The sequence below is a fragment of the Eumetopias jubatus genome, unplaced genomic scaffold, assembly GCF_037043125.1.
Source record: "Eumetopias jubatus isolate StellerSeaLion01/CBP00866 unplaced genomic scaffold, mEumJub1_p1.0 scaffold_2, whole genome shotgun sequence".
Taxonomy (NCBI): Eukaryota; Metazoa; Chordata; class Mammalia; order Carnivora; family Otariidae; genus Eumetopias; species Eumetopias jubatus.
The window spans coordinates 145,811,674-145,827,540 of NW_028274808.1; the positions used below are offsets into that span (position 1 = coordinate 145,811,674).

General features: G+C 38.7%; 1 protein-coding gene across 2 annotated transcripts in view; it reads right to left on the reverse strand.

Moving 5' to 3' along the window:
- Positions 1 to 15,867, reverse strand: part of SLC4A4 (solute carrier family 4 member 4) — a 290,745-nt gene that overhangs the window by 31,158 nt on the left and 243,720 nt on the right. For both annotated transcript variants that reach the window (XM_088020772.1, XM_088020764.1), the window contains 2 exons: positions 4,140 to 4,253; positions 2,288 to 2,449 (listed from right to left, as the gene is read on the reverse strand). In XM_088020772.1, the coding sequence (XP_087876898.1) occupies positions 2,288 to 2,449; positions 4,140 to 4,253 (276 nt within the window). The remainder of the gene's footprint in view (positions 1 to 2,287; positions 2,450 to 4,139; positions 4,254 to 15,867) is intronic.

Here is a 15,867-nt window from a genome sequence, read left to right on the forward strand (position 1 = left end):
TTTTCCAAAAACAACTGGAAAAATATCTCCTATCCTGCATATTTTTCTTCAAGTGTAAAATTGCCATTCCTCCATCAAACAGTGGAGCCCTTCCCCACCCCATTCAATGGAGGCTGGGCCTGGACCTATTTTGATCAATCGATGATAGCAAAATAAAGAATAGAGCTGTGCCAGTAGCAGGTGTAACCATGAAATGGTCTTGCATCTTTCACTCTTAATTCTGGGAAGTCAGTTTCCATGTGCCAAGTACAAATAGCTCAAGGTTGCCATGCTGCGAGAAGCCTAACCCACATCAAAAGGCTCTGAAGAAGGATATGCCATGTGGTGAAAGAGAAGTTGGACAGACAAACAGACACACCAAGGAATCAAGGTACTAGGTATGTGAGACATGGAAGTGAGTGAAGAAGCCGTACTGGACAATCAGCCTAGTCAACCCTTCAGATGACACTAACTGCAACTGCAGGAGAGACGTCAAGCAAGAAGTATCCACCTGAACCCTGTCAACCCAAAGAAACATAATAAATAATTGTTGTTTTCACCTGTTATATCGCAAAAGATAAACTGAAAAACAACCTGGTTGTCTTCAACAAATAAATATCTAGGGAAACCAAACAGACTGATGGTGGTGAGTGGGGAGGAGAAAACTTACGGACTAAAAGTTTATAAAAGATTTAAGATAACAATATTTGAAAGTTAACTGGAATCCTGATTTAATCAAATAAACTATATTTTTAAAGTTTATTATATAGTTTTACAAACATGTTTGATCATTCAAAGAAAAGATAATTGGCATGTTACACATAATAAAGAAAATATTATATTCTATTTCAGAGAACGGAATAGAAGTGGAATAGGAGGAGAAACACTACCAGCTCATTTTATAAGGATAATATATTCCTGATACCAAAATCCGACAGGGACACTGTAAGAAAGAAAATGCACGGGCTAATGTCACTCTTAAAAGAGATGCAAAAATCCAAAATATATACATATATAATATACTCTGTATATTATATAATTACGTAATAATTATACATAAAGATATAAAAACCATGTATAAAAGAAACTATATTCTACCAGGTTGCAAGGTTGGTTCAAGAACAGAAAATCTATTACTGTAACTCACCAAGTCAACAGATTAAAAACAAACATGCTTTTATCTCAATAGTCTCAGAAAAAGTATTTGTCATTGTCTTCATTAAGGACAGTTACCACATTAAAATCAGATGTAGGATGACACTGGCTGAGTGGTGAACAGTTTATATTGCCCTCTTTGGTGGTGAAGGAAATATGATCTCAACTTTTTCAGATTTAAATGAGGTCTTCCTAAAGTATTATATTGAGGACATGTGTCAACACAAAGCGATCTGTGACTCTGCCAAGTCAGAAAGAATATTAGCTATAATCTAACTCTTGATAAAACCATCTTGGTTTTCTCAATGAGATACCACCTCACACCACTCAGTATGGCTAAAATTAACAAGCCAGGAAACAAGAGATGTTGGAGAAGATACGAAGAAAGGGGAACCCTCCTACACTGTTGGTGGGAATGCAAGCTGGCGCAGTAGGGAGATTCCTCAAAAAGTTGAAAATAGAGCTACCCTATTACCCAGCAATTGCACTACTGGGTATTTACCCTAAAGATACAAATGTAGTGATCCGAAGGGGTACGTGCACCCCAATGTTCATAGCAGCAATGTTCACAACAGCCAAACTGTGGAAAGAGCCGAGATGTCCATCAACAGACGAATGGATAAAGAAGATGTGGTGTATATATATATACACAATGGAATATCATGCAGCCATCAAAAAAAATGAAATCTTGCCATTTGCAATGACGTGGATAGAACTAGAGGGTATTATGCTAAGCAAAATAAGTCAATCAGAGAAAGACAAGTATCATATGATCTCATTGATACGAGGAATTTGAGAAACAAGACAGAGGATCATAGGGGAAGGGAGGAAAAAATGAAACAAGACGAAACCAGAGAGGGAGACAAACCATAAGAGACTCTTAATCTCAGGAAACAAACTGAGGGTTGTTGGAGTGGAGGGGGGTGGGAGGGATGGGGTGGCTGGGTAATGGACATTGGGGAGGGTATGTGAGCGATGTGAATTGTGTAAGACTGATGAATCACAGACCTGTACCCCTGAAACAAATAATACATTATATGTTAATTAAAAAAATAAAAATTTAAAAAAACTGTCTTAGTTTTGAATAAATTAGTATTTTCAAGTACTATAAAGAAAGTAGAAGGCAATGATAACCACTGTTATGAACATTTACCTTGAGTTTATGTTCTTTCCTGTTCACGATCACAGCTGTGATTTGCTGGTCCATGAAAATCAGAATGGTAACCAACAAAGCAGGGATAGCAGCTGCAAGGTACACCCACCAGGGGTTTCCTCCAAATGGTGGAACAAACCAACCTCGGTTTGGACTTGTTGGCTTGAAGAAGAGAAAGAACATTTTCAAAGCAATATTAATACATACTATTTGGTGAAAAATCAACGGGAGAGACACAGTTTTATTTCTGGATAGGTTAAACAAAGATTAGTCACCAAAAACTTCCTGAAGGTGGTTATTTTAAGGCAGTATTTTAAATGAAGGAGAGTAAGAATATAGACTGAGGGGAAACAGATAAATGCCATTTTGTGCATTTAGGATGATCTAAGATAAGGACTCAAGAAGGAAGACAGTGATTTACGTTAAGAGGCAGCCAAAAGAAAAACTCAAATATAATAGTAAAGACACAGACAAGAAATTACAAAACAACAATGAATTTTGTCCATGAATTTTGGCAATTATACTGAAGTTATTTCTACTACTGCCAAATTGTAACAGTTTCACATAATATAGAAAAAGCTACAAATATTTTTACATGCTATAATTGAACTTGCTTAACTACTCTGGTTTTTCTTATACATATGAAAAATGAGTCAGAATAACTGGTTAAATCCTCAGAAATATTACCAAAAATAAAAAATACGATTATTTTTCTAGTTTTCCATCTATCCTGTTAGATCATACATCTGTACTACAGAAAAAAAAATATTTTCCTTTCCTTTTCCTAATGCTAAATAATGTAAATAAACCAAAATAGAATCCTATGAATTATTTTCTCTATATTTACTAGTCACTTCTCTGAAGATATTTCTGTCTTCCATCTCCCTTTGCTCATAACTACATCACTGAATCTATTCGCATTTTACTACCTTTACCAGGTTGAGAACTTGGAAGGGAAGGAAATTTCTCTTGTTCGTCAGTGCATTTCAAATCCCCTGTAAAGAGCCTCACTCAAAGCAAACATTCAATAAATATTAACTTAAGTGAACTAATCACTGAATGATTGAAAACTTATCTTTGCTAATGAGTATGAGATGGCAGAGATAATGCAACAATCTATTTGCTGTACCATAGATACCCCTTCCTCCTTAAGTAGTTATTAAGCTAGAACTGCAGTTAGTTTAATTTTTCGTAGCAAGTATATAGTCTCAATGATGGAGAGAGAAGCTAGGAGTGTTCTACAAAACAAGTGAAAGACATAATGAAAAATTAGGGAGGGATATGTAAGAATGACTAAAATGTAAATTTTACCCATTAGGCCTGCACAAACCAACAGATTTATAAAATGAGTAATTAATTCCTCTATCTTCTTTGTGATAATTAAAATGCACATTACATACAAACGTGTGTGTATATGGCAGGTAGTTTGGTAGCAGGAAAAGAGCACTGAATTAGAAATATAATCTTGGGCATTTTCTTTAAATCTTTATGAGCTCCAACAAACAACTTCATAAAATCAAGATGACGATAGTTACATTACATCCTAGAATTACTATATGGATCAAGGTGATAAGTTGTATGGAAATACTTTGGCTCATCTTAAATTCTCCAAAAATATAAAGCAGAGTTTGTATTTTTCAATAAAAATCAATATAATGTGAACCTTGCATTTGATCCTAATCAGGCATTTGATTTTAGTGAAGAAATAGTGTATACACATGCCTAGCGAAAGACCACCCCTGAAATAAAGAAAGAGATAATCATACAAAATGAACTCAAAAACATATAACAAACTCTAACAGGGGAAAGAAAGCCATAGAGTCCCAGGAATGACTAGCAGAAGTTCACTTACCTTGAACTCGCTTGGCACAATTAGTTTTGGAGTATCCACACCTACCAGGGCATCTATTACACAAAAGATGAGAATGGACAAGATAATGGCAAAGTCACTGATCAGTTTTCTTGCCTGGAAAAAAATAAAAAAGAAACCAGGGGCTGCTTAGCACTGGATTAATATATTTGCCTGTGTTGGAAATGAACAAAATATTCTGTATTTGGCTAGTGGTCTACAGTAACAGTGTCACCAGCAAATTAAAGGAGTGTCACACTGCAGAGAGATTATTTTTCACATTGTTTTTGCATCACTTTCTCATCTGGCCAGAACTAATCTAATCGCACAGAACAGATCAGTGTGTGTGTGTGTGTGTGTGTGTGTGTGTGTGTGTGTGTGTGTGTGTGTGTGTGTGTGTGTGTGTGTGTGTGTGTGTGTGTGTGTGTGTGTGTGTGTGTGTGTGTGTGTGTGTGTGTGTGTGTGTGTGTGTGTGTGTCTAGGCAGGGGAATAATATATTCCTGAATAATATATTCCTGAAATACCGTACAAACACTCTTCCTGTAGGCAGCACAAGGATACGCAGGTAAGGATGAAATCTCAAAAAATCTACACAAAAATATAGAATTCTGTTTATCATTCAGGAAATAGCATTGTGTGTAGAGGGCAAGATAATTCTATAAAGTAACCTGAAAACACTGTGGATCTAGCAGGAGAGGGGTTACAAGTTCTAGGTGACTGAGTGGACTCAAGACTTCAGAGGAACATGAAGTGATGGGAGAGAGAAATGATGACATCACTACCTCTGTCAAAGAAAACAGTTTTCGCTGTAGGCTAGTGCTTAAAGTCTTCTGTATGTGGGGAATCTCTTCACCACCACTTCTTAAGTGTGGTTGCCACTGGTTGGCAAACTCGAAGCTTCCAAAGTATCTGCCTCTGGTCAGGTCAAGGGCTGGGGTTTAGGGGTTGTAACATTAAACCCAAACCTTTCCCATGAAGTGGGTGCAGAATGGTCATTCTGGAGTCAGCAGGGGAGCACGGGACTGTTGGCAGCTCCCCTGCGGTATCTAGCGGCACTGATAATGGCCTCGGAGCACTGCTAGAGCATAGACGCCTGTTTCCCCATAAGTATGTACACATGGGGGTGCATAATCTGATCATTCCACAAGAATTCACTCAGCGCCTTATACTTTGGTGCTAGGGATACCACAGTGAACAACACAGACACAATCCATGTCTTCATGAAGGTCACATACCCAAGGAAGCCTGCTTCTAAACAAATCAGGGTGGATTCAGCAGTTACAAGGTTTCCTCAGGGTGAGCAGTGTTCTGGTACTGCCAGATGAAGAGAAATCAGGCAGAGTGGCTGACAGTTCTGCAGTAGGGGGGCTACTACAATCAGATATTCAGTAGGAATGGAACTGGGGAATGGAAGTACTTGGCAAGGTGGGTAGGCTGAAGGCCATCATCGTGTTCTCTTCTTCACCGCTGCCCAGCGCCAGGAGCCTTGGGTCCTAACTAGCAGCAAGACCAAAGATGGCCCTGTTAGCTAGGAGTTCCTTTCCCTTTTGAAGGGCTGGGTTCTGCTAGGCTTAGCTCTCTTGAGAAGTCACACAAAGAAGCAAAAAGCCAGCCATGGGCTATGTTAGGGGCAAATTAACACCAATTATACAATAGTGTCAAGCACAAAAAGATGGCAGGGATCAATATGGGGAGAAAAATATAGTGCAGCGGTTAGGAGCACAGTGTCTATAGTTAGGTGACGTTGGTTGGAACCCCAGCACATTCATTTTCTATCTGTAAATATCTATCCTTTCTTAGCTTCAATGACTCCATGTGCAAAATGTAGCCAAAATAATCCTTACAACCTCACCGGTTTGTTATAAGAATTAAATAAGATAAGCCATGAAAGTGCTTAACATAACATCTGGGAACATAATAAACTCTCCTAATATATGTCAACTGTTGTTTTTTCAAGTTCCATGAGGCCTCTTTGGCTGCAGAAACCACTAGAATAATTAAATAATCGACCATCAGGAGGTCTTTAGAAGGAATCATCAATTCCAAGAAACAAGATATAAAAGCCCAGTAATAATACAGAACTGCCACTCAACTAATTTTGGTTGGAAGTATCTGGAATTCCTGCAGAAAAAGGGCTGGAGGAAACTCCCATCTCTTAAGTCAGTGTTGACACAGGCAGTTCAGGATGGTCTGGCACACATGGTCATATGAAACAGGTTCAGGAATATATTAAGACGTTACAACAATCTCTCTGGTCCAGTAGGTCATAAATCACTGGAAGACCAGAGGTCTTTTTGCAAAGGCAAAAAAGATGTTATCTCTTTACGACCCTCCCAGTCCTTATCCAGTAAATCCAACTTGTTGACAATTTAGACACGTTAGAAGTTGTTCAAAAGTGGGGGGAATCGTTATTAAAAAGACAGCGCTCCTCCTTTTGCTCATAAACAGAAGAGAAGTAGAGGGTGGCAAATGAATCCAATCTTCAATTCCTCGGTAGAAAGTCCCAGCGCGCCTGCACCTCTGGCCCTGCTAGGGAACAGACCTACATGACTGGAATCACTACCAGACACCTGGGATACTTGCTTCTTTAGTTAGGAGAAGAGGCTTTCTGAGCCTTCCATAAACTGAACACTGAAGCCCTAAACCTGCTCTTTCAGTAGTTCTCTCCATCTTAATTAATGGTAGTTTATTTTTTCCTATTGCTTAGGCCAAAAACTTTGAATGACCCACATAACTCTTCTCTTTCTGTCATATCCTACATCTAATAGGTCAGCAAATCACCTTCAAAACGTACTCAGGATGCTGTCACTTCTCACCACCTCCATTGCTCCCTTGTCTAAGGCACCATTTTATCTCCTGTGGTTTCCCGCTTCTTATCTCATCTTCCTGGTTCTATACTTGCCCTCCTTCAGTACATTGTCAAGGTAACCCAGAATAATCATGTTAAAATTTAGGTCGGATGACGTGGTTGGCAAAACAATGCCCCCTTAAGGATGTAAACGTCGTGCTTCCTTGAACCTATGAGTATGTAATGTCGCATGGCTAGAGAGAATGAGGTTGCACACAGAATTAAGGTTGCTGATCAGATGACCTTGAGATTGGGGATATGATCCAAGATTATTTTAGTAGGTCCAATGTAACCACCAGGGTTCTCATAAATGAAAGGGGGAAGCAGAAGAGTCAGTGTCAGAGTGATGCACGGTGAGAAAGATTCAACTGGTCATTGCTGGCTTTGAGGATGGAGGAAAGGGCCATGAGCCAAGGAATGTGGGCAGCCTCTACAAGCTGAAAAAGGCAAGGGAATGCATTCTTTCCCAGAGCCTCCAGAAAGGACACAGCCCTGTCAACACCTTGACTTTAGAGCACTGAGACCCATTTCAGTCTTCTGATCTCCAGATCTTAAAGACAATAAATTTGTGTTGTTTTAAGCCAACATATTTATAATAATTTGACACAGTAACCATAGGAAACTAATATAAGTAAATAGATTATAGTTTATTTTAGTTATTAGTTTCCCAAATTGATACACATTGTATATACACGTGGAAGAAATATTATATATGTGTGTGTGTTTGTGTGTGTATGAAATATTATAAGTTTAGAAGAAACCCTCAGCAATGGTATTCCTGTCAAATGTGGTACTATTATACCATAAATATAAAAGTAGCTAAAAAGACAAATATTAGTAAGATTCAGGACTACATTTCTTAAAATTTATGGGGAAAAAAGCTACTTTATTAATAATATTGCTTAACCTCATTAAAAATCACAGCCAGGGTGATATGTTCCATATAAAATATTCACTTCTATTTCCCCTTCCTTTCCCTTAAATTGTACAGTACAGTTCTGTTACAGCAGAAATCACTCCTGGAGAGTGTTTATGATCAGACATACATTTCCAAGACACTGGATCCAGTTTAAACTTCATAGTAAGGAAATGGATTGTTCCCAGACTACTTTTGTATTCAACTCCAAATCCTCTAACTGGAGAAGGCAGGCAGGGGTGCCATTTTAGTAGACTGTTCAGGTCTTACCCTATACTAAAATTAAACTTTAATTTAAACGAGGGAAAACTGACAGTAGAACTATAAAGTGCCCTAAAAATGTCAAATGCTGAGTAAATACAGCTTTTACTAGATATACCCTGGGACCTGTGAACAAGAGCTTTGACTTTAAGGAGATAAGAATCACTCTCTTGAGGTTCTTCTCACATTTCCAAACACATTTAGAAAAAAAAAAATTACACGAATTTCCCTTCATGTTTTCTGTTTCTTTTACTTTCCATTTTCATCAAACTTGAGCTCTTTCAAAAACTCCAAAACAACAACCTTTTATGTGCCAACATGTAAATAAAGAAATCAAATTAGAAATCCATAGTTTTTAATTCCCTACTAGATCTTCTTGGTAATGATTAGAAGTGCCAAAGTTTTCATGAGAAACCTGTTTCCACAAGATTTCATATCTAATCCCGTGGATTTGAGAGGTTTCAAATCTAGCTTGGACAGATATAACTTGTGGATGTCCTTCCAGCCAAACACTAAGTCCCTCCAAGTTCAAACTTTAATATCGTAGGCACATACACTATGACAATCTAAGTGAAATACAAATTAAGACAACTCACATACAGCAAGGGCTTGCTATAAAAAAAAGGTTTATTTTTTAATGGTAAACAGATGTGCTAAAATGTAAGAGAATTCCTACCTCCATTCATGAATAAGGCAAAGAAAAGTGTTTAACTAAGATCCTTTTATATCAGACTGGTTTTGAGCTCTTTTATCTTTGTTTACCATTTTTTTAATTTTAAAAATGAACAGGAGAAAAATATTTCTGTCCTCTACAGAATTAATTATAAAATATCTCAACTAATCTAATAAGAAACACTAAGAAACAAGCTTAAATATTTAAACTATCAAAGCAAAGAAGAAATTACATGGATGGGAAGCGAAATTCAAATAACCATATACTGTTCTCTTGTTCTGGGGCAAAAACAACCTAATAAATCTACTATAAACACACTCTTCATGAAGGATGGTACTTATTAATTATTAAGAGAGTCATAATCATGGAGACACCAGCAGGGAGAAGCTAGTTAATTTACAAGAGAAAAAAAACGAATCTGGTTTCTCTGAAGCCCCAGAGGACATTTGGTTTTCACTTTGCGAGGGCTTCAGCTGGTTCTAAATGACCGCAGGGCGGCTCTCAATGGATGGAGCTGTTACAGAGACAAGTACAGCAGCAGGGACCCTGTGGGTTCTCAGTAAATATTAATTCATGATGTCAAGTCCTCTCATGACAGCAGTGCTTGGAAACTGCCAAACAACAGTGTAAAAAAAGCATTTATTGTAGATGAGAAAAAGTACACCAGACAAATATGTGCCTTTTGGCAATCATGAGAAGGCATAAAATACCATGAGAATTTTGAAATTTGATCCCCCCCAGTAGTCAAAGCATAGCGCTATAAAAGAAATAAGCATTGATATCAGTATAGCAATCATAATACACTGTACTTTGAATCAATAATACCCACTATAGTTAGAATTCAATAAAAGGAAAGTCTGATTTAGACTCCAGGATTTTAATGCTGTGAATTCTAGAGTCAGAGATTCGAGGAACAAAGAAGGGAATTGGATTGGGCACTTCCTCTGGGTGGTGCTTAGAGCTTCCCCATGGAAGTCTACCTTTAAAAAAATTGTTTTTCCAAGCACGAAACAGAGGGAAGTAGGCCTATGGAGTCTTTCAGCAGGAATGCGAGTGAGACTTCAGCCCCCTCAGGCCTCTTCCTGCATCCTGCTTCAAAACTGAGCAGCAGAACAAAAAAAAAAAAACCTAGTAAGTGTACGCCAGAAGCAAATGATCAAATCCCATGGGACATACTGTGTCTCAATCTGGCCACTATTATTCTAAGTAGAAAGTGAAAATCTGGAGCTGATCCAGAGATGGGTAACCAGAGGAACAGGATTCCGGAAAACACACTGCATAAAAAACGATGGAAGGCCTTGAGAAGTTGTTGGGAGACCGGTCTTCAAATATGTGAAGTCTGTCACGGGGAAGAAAGACTAACTTGTTCTGTGTAGCTTTCAAGGGCAAGGGCAGACCCTGCGGACAGAGGCTGTGGCAGGGAAGATTTGTGTTTCTATCGGGAATGCCTTCGGAGATACGAGTTCCTGTTCTAAGAAGCATTCAAGCAGCCCACAGATGACCCCTTGTCAGAAATAAGAGGCAAGATTGGACTAGATGGTATTCAAAGTTCTAACACTAAAATGCAATGATTAAGACCCAATTATCAAAATTTCTTGGCCCTCTAAAAGGGTCTTCTTGATATATCCTCCCAAAAACATCATAATAAAGAGTTCCAGGGGCTCCTGGGTGGCTTCGTCGGTTAAGCAGCTGACTCTTGATTTCGGTTCAAGACATGATCCTCAGGGTTATGGGACTGAGCCCGGCCTGAGGCTCCGCGCTCAGCAGGGATTCCGCCTGAGATTCTCGCTCTCCCTCTCCTTCGGACCCTCCCCCGTACTGCTCAATTGCACTGTCTCTAAAATAAATAAATAATCTTAAAAAAAAGAAAAAAGAGTTCCAGAACTTAAAAAGAAAGGTGGTTTTTATAATTATATCAAGGTACGAAAATTAAAATTTTAAAAAGAATATTAAGTCATATGTATAAATCAGACAATCTGGAAACAGAGCAGGAGGGCCGTTTTGCGTTAAGGAATGGATTTCAATGCTGGTGACTTTTCTATGATAGGCAAGTAAGCTGAATGTGTTTATGACCAATAAAGTACCAAGGTCAAAATTATTGTCCATAGACTGTTTCTATGCCACCATTAAAAGCCCTCACAAAACACCTGGCTGATCAGTGCTCCCAACCTTATTTTGATTAGGGCTCAATTCAGGTTGGCTGCATTTTTTGTCATATATCTATAAGAACTGAAGTATTTATAATCTTTGTTAAATGTTTAAGAGGTTGAGGGCGCCTGGGTGAGTTGGTTAAGCGACTGCCTTCGGCTCAGGTCATGATCCTGGAGTCCCGGGATCGGGTCCCGCATCGGGCTCCCTGCTCGGCGGGGAGTCTGCTTCTCCCTCTGACCCTCTCCCCTCTCATGCTCTCTCTCTATCTCATTCTTTCTCTCAAAAAAAAAAAAAAAAAAAAATCTTTAAAAAAAATGTTTAAGAGGTTGAGCTGGACTTATAATCAAATACCCCTTTGTCATTCTTAAGGAAAAAATATGAAAATCAATTTTGGATTAAACAAATTTGACTTTGAAAATCATATTCCTTGGTACAACATAACACAAGAACTTGAAAATCTGATTCCCCTTCACTGACAACAAAGTCATTTTCTGAATGAGTTTCAAAGGCATGATGTGGTCTGATGTTTCTGCAAGAACCAGCCAAATGTCACCCAGCATTACTAACACTAGAATGGGACAGAGAATACATGCCCATTATTTCTTCCTAATTTTTGGATACATTATTTGTTTTAGTTTGATAGTTTTTACCATTCACCAGAGAGTTTCTGGGAGAAAAAGAAAAAAAAAGGGATGACACCTGATTCTTATAAAGAGCTGTTTACCAACTAAACACAGCCTACTTTAATAGAACTGTCACAGGCCAAAGTGTCAACTAAAAGTCATGGAGCCAAAAATACGGCAAATTGTGGAATTCTAGGCTTGTTTCACATGGATAAAAACTAAATTTGTCACCTAACTATATTAGCGCATTATATTTCCACTGAAATTCCTGAAGCCCTATACTTTTTTCTTATCCATAAAGCCAGTTCCTCAAAGATCATCATCAATTTACTTAGGTCACAGGAAAGCACTAAAGTTTGATTCCACAGAAGATAACAAGCATGAATGGAGCAGAAGGATCAAAACGAATCACACTCATTTGAAAACCCAAAAACCTAATGTATTCAACAAATATATACTTAGTTCCTACTAAGGGCCAGGCTCATGAATTACCCATCCCTACCACCTAGTACTGTATCAAGCACACATTAGGGTCACAATATTTTTTTTCAATATTGAATTAATATACTAATTAATTACAGAATACTGTTTTTAAAGAAGGATATTAAAGAACCTTCTGCTCAAGTGTCATCTAAATAAAGTGTAGAAAGTGTCACAGCTGTTGACGTTACCTGGAATTTATTTATTTAACTGCCAATAACAATCAGGAGGCATATTAAAAAAAAAATCTTGGTGCACCTGGGTGGCTCAGTCAGTCAAGCATCTGACTCTTGATTTCAGCGCAGGCCATGTTCTAAGGGTCATGAGATCAAGCCCCATCTTGGCTGGACATGGAGCCTGCTTAAGATTCTCTCTTTCCCTTTTCTTTTGCCCCTCCTCTCTCTCTTTCTCTCCCTCTCAAAATACATACATACATACATACATACATACATACATACATACATAAAATAATATAATAAAATAAAACAAACAAACAAAAAAGAGAATCTTACCATTACATCAATTCATGTGAGGGTCAAAACTGTTACTTATTCTAATAGGGGGAAAAAAGGAAATTAAGTGGTTCCTAAAGAAAGACATTTTCATGCCAATTACATCCATCAGCCAGTCACACTATATTTGACTATATATCAAAGTATCAATAAATTTTGCTTAATTCAGAAGTTCTACAGCTTTATGAGTTCTACTACTACTAATCACACTCCTGCCCTCAGCTACTGCTTCCGTTTTACCAGCGCATATGCAGGAAAGGCATCTCTGTGGCATGCGTATGATCACTTGCTGATATGGCACTCTGGAAGAGCATTTCAGGTGAATGCCCTGAGCCATCTGCCACAGAAGATCCCAGATGATGCTGTGATGCTCCTCCAGGAACCTCTGATGCCAAACGCCTTTGACCAAAGACTTGAGGCTGATGGAACAGACCAGTAACTGTATGGGGTAACAGTCTGATGCACCCCTCTAAGAAGAATGGGGAGCACAAAGAAGACAGACAGTGGGGTACACTGGTCTTCCATTCGCATTCCCCTCGGCATTAGGGCTCTCTGGACCGTGCCTGATATACAAATTAAATTCCTGATAGAAAGGTTAATAAAGACAAACTCTTTTACCTTAAGTGCTCATACTGATGGAGTGCCACTAGCCTCCTGAGGGAGAGAAAGTGTGGATAACTGACCCTGGTCTTGGCCAAGATAATGACTGACAGAACCAGGGGAACAGAAGTGTAAGTGTGTGATTAGAGCGGGATAAACGAGGGGACTGTGACAAGTTTAATTTGATTAAAAAAAAAAAACTTGGAGAGGCAAATGTGAAAAATATCAGCTTTTGTCACACCAGATCTATTTTGTACCCCTTATCACCATGCTCTCTGCCTTGGGAGATGGGCCTGTGTGGTCTGCAGTAGGTTCCCTTGCTCTCCAGCTGGGTTAGGCCTGGAGCAGCCAGGGCAGGCTATGGGGGGGGGGGGGGGAAGAGAGATCAAAGTACTTACTCCCACAGCTTTATTGCTGTGAGGTTGCCTCAGGCTGGCTACATCCCTCCGTGCAAGCTCACAGCAGCTCGCAGGACAGCTTCCTCGAGGCTTTTCTCTTCTTCTGGGTTCCAGCAACTACTCCCCTGGCACAACCTTTGGGCCAGGGATGGACAGTAACAACCCACTGCTACGAGCACTGGACACTACACTTTCCCTTATGGGTTCCCAAAACCTAACTGCACTTTCATAAATAATGCTTCAGTAAACCCCTCAAATCATCTCATCCGAATGTATAATTTGTTTCCTGCTGAGACTGACCGATAGACCAAATATGATTCTGAGATTTTGATCTTGGGTGGCTGTAAGGGTAGATGATATTATTAGCTGAGACAGAGAATACAGGAAGATAAGTATGTTCAAATGTGGAAAGAAAAACCACATTTTGAATTTGCTATGTAACAACTGTGGATCATCCAGAGAGAGAGGTTGGCAGCAGCTGTACGAGGGGACCTGGCATAAAGATGGAGATAATGAATAATTTTTTGAAATTTGTAACTCTAGATCATTGTTATAAACTCTAGCTTAAAATGAAGAGTTCTCTTAATTTAGGAGATGGAGTCAGCAAACTGTCTTTAAAATTATCGAACACTCGAGCTTAAAAGGATGTTAATTGTCTTCTAGCTGAGCACTCCTTTTATGGGTGTGGTAACTAAAGTTCACAGTTAGCTCTCAAAGGGCACACTGTTAGTTAATGGCAGGGTTAGCACTAGAATCTACATCTTCTGAGTTCTCACATCTGTGCTTTGTCCACAAAATGCAGCATCCATTGCTCCTTCACTGCATTCCACGAGTCAGCAAGGATGGAGTACTGAGTCTGTGTCCAGCCATGTGCTAATTGATGTGAGGAATCATATAGACGTAAAACAGTTTTCCAGCAGTTTACAGTCTGAATTGACTAACCTACAAATGTTTAGAAATGAGAAGGCAAGAGAGAAATGGCTGGGCAAGCTAAAGGAAAAGAGGGTATTTTGTATGACAAGGGCACTGTCGTCTAGCATTAGCAATTTGAGATTTTAGCGGTTTCATGTGAATGGCTGGTATGAGCGAGGAAGTAGTAACAGTTGGCTTGATTCTTGTCACAGCAATCAAGGATTGTCTAATTTATTCTGTTTAAGCATACAAGTTGTAATTGTAGAACATAATATGTAAGCATAAGAATCTATAAACCTATTGGTCTCTATCTAGAGAGACCACCCTTCTAAATGACAGCTTAAATCCAAACATATTTTGGCAAATGAGAGAGCAAAAAAGATGTTATTACTTGTGTATTATGAATTTATGTATGTATTGTTTTATTATTCAGCTGTAAATATAAAGTGAGTAAGAGAGATGACAGTCTGAAAGCCTACACACCTCAACATTGCTCCTTAGAAATCACATATATTTTCTCCTCTCTGTTTATCTTATGATTGCTATATACAATTCTAAATTATGCTGAGAAACCTCTTCGTAGGAATTGCAACTGGAATGCTATCATTATTCCATTTTCACATGCTCATGACTTGCTCAGCAGCACTTATCAACATTGAGAAATGACCTGCTTGGGCTCTTATAAGGGGAAAATTCCTTTAAGTCTGAAGAGCTGTTACCAGTTTGGGAGTTCTTGCTGGAAGAAAAAGGTGATGCCTACATAGGCAGTTGAAATGATCTCTATTCATCTTAAGGTTGAAACTAGTTTATTTTGTAAATTACAACTTAACAATTGCTTCACACATTTTCTACTTTTCACCTGCTATGTCTATATAATAATTTCAGACTTTGGCAAGTAGGAGAGATCAAAAGGGTGATAATTCCCAAGATGTGAGCCAAAATAAAAAAAGAGAGAGAGAGAGAGAGACAGAGAGAGAGAGAAAGAAGTCTAATGAATTAAAAACTAAGAAGGAAAAACCTCAATAGGGAAGAAGAATCATCGTCAAAGACATTTACCTAAGGCATCTGGCCTACACAAAACTCGTACCATTGAAGAGATGGATTAAGTAAGCACGTTTCTCTGTGTGTGAACTGGTGTTACAAGCGCAAATATCTTCAGGGATGGGCAGTTAATCTGAACGTACAGAGCAGCCAAATCTTAGACAATAGAGAGTTATGAGGACAATAACTATCTGAAAAGTACAGGCTCCATCTAAGGCCTCAAGTGTGTGCGTGTGTGTGTGTGCATGCATGCACGCAAGTGTGTGTGTGTGTGTGTGTGTGTTTACACACTATGGTCTAAACAAAGAATGGCTG